The sequence below is a fragment of the Mus pahari genome, chromosome 3, assembly GCF_900095145.1.
Source record: "Mus pahari chromosome 3, PAHARI_EIJ_v1.1, whole genome shotgun sequence".
Classification (NCBI taxonomy): domain Eukaryota; kingdom Metazoa; phylum Chordata; class Mammalia; order Rodentia; family Muridae; genus Mus; species Mus pahari.
In genome coordinates, this window is record NC_034592.1 from 135,770,550 (window position 1) to 135,774,211 (window position 3,662).

General features: G+C 46.5%; 1 protein-coding gene across 2 annotated transcripts in view; it reads left to right on the forward strand.

The window, feature by feature from the left end:
* The window catches only part of Asxl1 (ASXL transcriptional regulator 1), a 67,083-nt gene that overhangs the window by 53,734 nt on the left and 9,687 nt on the right, over positions 1 to 3,662 (forward strand). For both annotated transcript variants that reach the window (XM_021192387.2, XM_029535996.1), the window contains exons 5-10: positions 823 to 943; positions 1,018 to 1,115; positions 1,983 to 2,076; positions 2,525 to 2,677; positions 2,801 to 2,964; positions 3,059 to 3,155. In XM_021192387.2, the coding sequence (XP_021048046.1) occupies positions 823 to 943; positions 1,018 to 1,115; positions 1,983 to 2,076; positions 2,525 to 2,677; positions 2,801 to 2,964; positions 3,059 to 3,155 (727 nt within the window). The remainder of the gene's footprint in view (positions 1 to 822; positions 944 to 1,017; positions 1,116 to 1,982; positions 2,077 to 2,524; positions 2,678 to 2,800; positions 2,965 to 3,058; positions 3,156 to 3,662) is intronic.

Here is a 3,662-nt window from a genome sequence, read left to right on the forward strand (position 1 = left end):
CTGGCCTCGAACTCAGAAATCCTCCTGCCTCTGCCTCCTGAATGCTGGGATTAAAGGCGTGCGCCACCAACGCCCAGCTTAATCCCAGTGTTTTAGGAGGTAGAAGCAGAGGCAAGAGAATCAGGAGTTCAAGTTTAAACTACACTCTCTCAAAACAAAAAGAAAATAATATTTTAAATCTTAAGATCAGTGGAACAGTCCTAGATAGAGGAAGTTGCACACCTATCTTCAAAAGTATATGTACTGTGTGCCTGCACTGCCTTTTGGTGGTGTTTCTCTGGGCTCCGTGGGCCTCCATGGGCCTTTGAGCTGATCTGTGCAGGGGGGTAGCCAGTGGTTCTCACATGGCACCATCTTGGTTCACCTGACTACCTTTTTCTGCAGAGCCCACTGAAGGCCATCTAATTTTCTGGCTAGCTTTGGGTAGCTACACCAACCAGCTGTTTTACCACAGTTTTCTCAGTTTCCCAGAGATGGCTGCTTTAGGGAGCAGTTGGTCTCCTATGATCCACTGTTCAACAGTAATGGAAAAGAACTGGTAGCCCTCAGCCTGAACAGGATCCAGCATTAGACTGAATAGGACATCTCTCTCTCTCTAAGCCTATGGAAAAGTTTCTGGATCATTCTGTCCCTTTCCCTCCACATTCTTATAATGATGGCAGATGCTGAGAAAAATCCAAGGAAATGAACATGAGAATCCTCTTAGCTTTTCAGAACCCAAAGTAACAAGCAAAAAATGAAAAACCATGTGTTTAGGAATGTGTACCTGTGCTTGTTGGATTTGAAAGGTTTTGGTCACTGAGTCTTAACTTTCTGTCACAGAAAGATGCTGTGCAGTGGTCTAGAAATGCAGCTACACTGGATGGAGACGAGCCAGAGGACTCCGCTGATGTGGAAAGCTGTGGGTCTAATGAAGCCAGCACTGTGAGTGGTGAAAATGATGGTAAGTGCTAGAGCAAGAGCCAGGAAGAGACCAGGCAGTTCGAGGGACTAAGCTTTGGCTCTCTTGTCTTCTAGTATCTCTGGATGAAACATCTTCGAATGCATCCTGCTCAACAGAGTTTCAGAGCCGGCCCCTCTCCAATCCCAGGGACAGCCACAGGGCTTCCTCACAGGTAATGAGACTTCCAAGTGACAGGGTAGAAGAGTTATATGGATGAAAGCAGACATGTGACAGGGTTTGTTCATCTTCAGTGGATAGTAAGGAGATATGTTTGAAGAATGGAGAGAGTAAAATTCATTGTTATCTCTTTTACAGTGCTAGGGACTGAATCCAGGCCTTTGCAGGCTAGGCAAACACTACCACTAAGCCATATTCTCAGCTCCGTCACCTCCATCTGTGACAAGTTCCTTATCTCTAGGATGGGGACAGCAGTGTGTGAATCTTTTTTCCCCCCTAGCTAAGGGGAATACTTAGTGCCTTGACACTGGCCCATACCTATACTAGCATTGCCTGGGAGCTCTGTGTTCATGTGAACTGTTTTTTTAAACATTTTGTTTGCTTTATGTGTATGAATGTTTTGCTTACATGTATGTATGAGATAGATAGACAGACAGACAGTCAGACTGGAGTAGGACCTGAAAAGGAATCAAATCCCTTGGAACTAGAGCTACAGATGGTTGTGAGCTGCCATGTGAGTACAGAGAATCAAACCCACGTCCTTTGGAAGGGTAGGCAGTGTTCTTAAGTACTGAACCATCTTTCCAGACCCTACATGAACTTTTAAATTTTGTGTGTGTGTATATATGTGTGTTCATTTGAACAGTTGTGGAGATCAAAGGACAGCTTTGGAAAGTCAGTTCTCTTCTTCCCCTGTTGGATTTTGGGATTGAAAAAAGTCATCAGGTTTCCGCAGGCAGTTCCTTTAGACACTGAGCCACACCACTAGCCCTGGACATGAGTGACTAGGACAGAGCTAAGGAGTGCTGTAGTACCCTGCAGATAACTCCTTTTTTCTTTTAAATCCCTTCTGGGAATCCAGGCAAACAAGCAGAAGAAAAGGCCTGGGGTCCTGCTACCTCGTGTTGTTCTGACTCCTCTGAAGGTAAACGGGGCCCACGTGGAACCTGCATCAGGTGTGTATAGTCTCAGTGGTTGTGGTACTTTATACTAGGGTCCTGGGATATGCTCTGTCAGCAGCTTTTGACTTAGCAGTGGTGAGGCCAGTAGAGTTATTGAGTCCAAGAAAAGCCTTGAGAACCCAGGAAGGCAGTGTATTGTATTGTGATTAGGGCTTTGTGTCGGGTTCTGCCATGAACCCTCTCCTTGACTCCAGCCAGGGTTGGCCTCGAACATGTGATGATGGATGACTCTGCCAGTGCTTTGTAAAAGGTGTGGTTTGGCATTCTTTAGTGATATTTTAACTCAGACCATGAGGTAATGGTTCCTGCCAACTCAGGGCTGGGAGCCAGAGCATCCCTCTGTTGATAGCTGCATGTCAGGGAGAACCGGGAGAGTTAAGCTTGTCTGAGAGCCATGGGGACAGCCAATGATGCTTTTGACAATGAAATGCTCTGCCCTCAGGATTCTCAGGTCGCCATGCAGATGGTGAGAGTGGCAGTCCATCCAGCAGTAGCAGTGGTTCTTTGGCCTTGGGCAGCAGTGCTATTCGAGGCCAGGCTGAGGTCACTCGGGACCCTGCCCCCCTCCTGAGAGGCTTCCGGAAACCAGCCACAGGTGAGTAGGAGGCATATATTTTCCTACCTGTGAAGGGCTCCCTGCAGGACTGAAGGTGTTCTCTCAGGACCTTTTCCCCCCTTTAAACTGAAAATCCTTATTTCTTGCTTCCAAAAATTGCAGGGCAAATGAAGCGCAACAGAGGGGAAGAGATAGATTTTGAGACGCCTGGGTCCATTCTTGTTAACACCAACCTCCGTGCCCTGATAAACTCTCGGACCTTCCATGCCCTGCCACTACACTTCCAGCAACAACTCCTCCTCCTCCTGCCTGAAGTGGATAGACAGGTGCCCGTGTGCAGCTCCTCTTGGTCTCTGCCTAGGCGGGCTCCTGTTCTCTCAAGTTGCCTTATTGTATCTATCTTATCCTTTGCCCTCCTAGGTGGGGACAGATGGCCTGCTGCGCCTTAGTGGCAGTGCACTCAATAATGAGTTTTTCACCCATGCAGCTCAGAGCTGGCGAGAACGCCTTGCTGATGGTGAGTAGACTTTATCATACATGTCTTGAGATGCCTGTTCTGTGTGATTATGTTAAGAACATTGCCTGCTTTTCCAGCAGACCCAGGGTCAATTCTTGGCACCTATGTAGAAACTCAGAATTGTCACTCTAATTCTAGGAGATGAATGCCCTCTTCTGGCCTCCTAATGCCCCAGGCATGTACATGGTGCTTGGACTTACATGCATCAGACACCCATATACATCAAGGAAGAAAACAACTTAAGCTCTTACTACTTCAGGCTTTTGCTAAGATCAAGTGTAAAATCCAAGTGCTTTTTTTGACCACTCTTTTTTGCTCAAAGAATATTAATGTAAGGCAGGCTTTGCTCGTAGTACAAACACATGGTGGTTATTAGTAGGACACATTGCTCTGAAAACACTACCTATTAGAGATACCCATTCCACATCTTCTTTTTTTTTTTTTTTTTGGTTTTTTGAGACAGGGTTTCTCTGTATAGCCCTGGCTGTCCTGGAACTCACTCTGTAG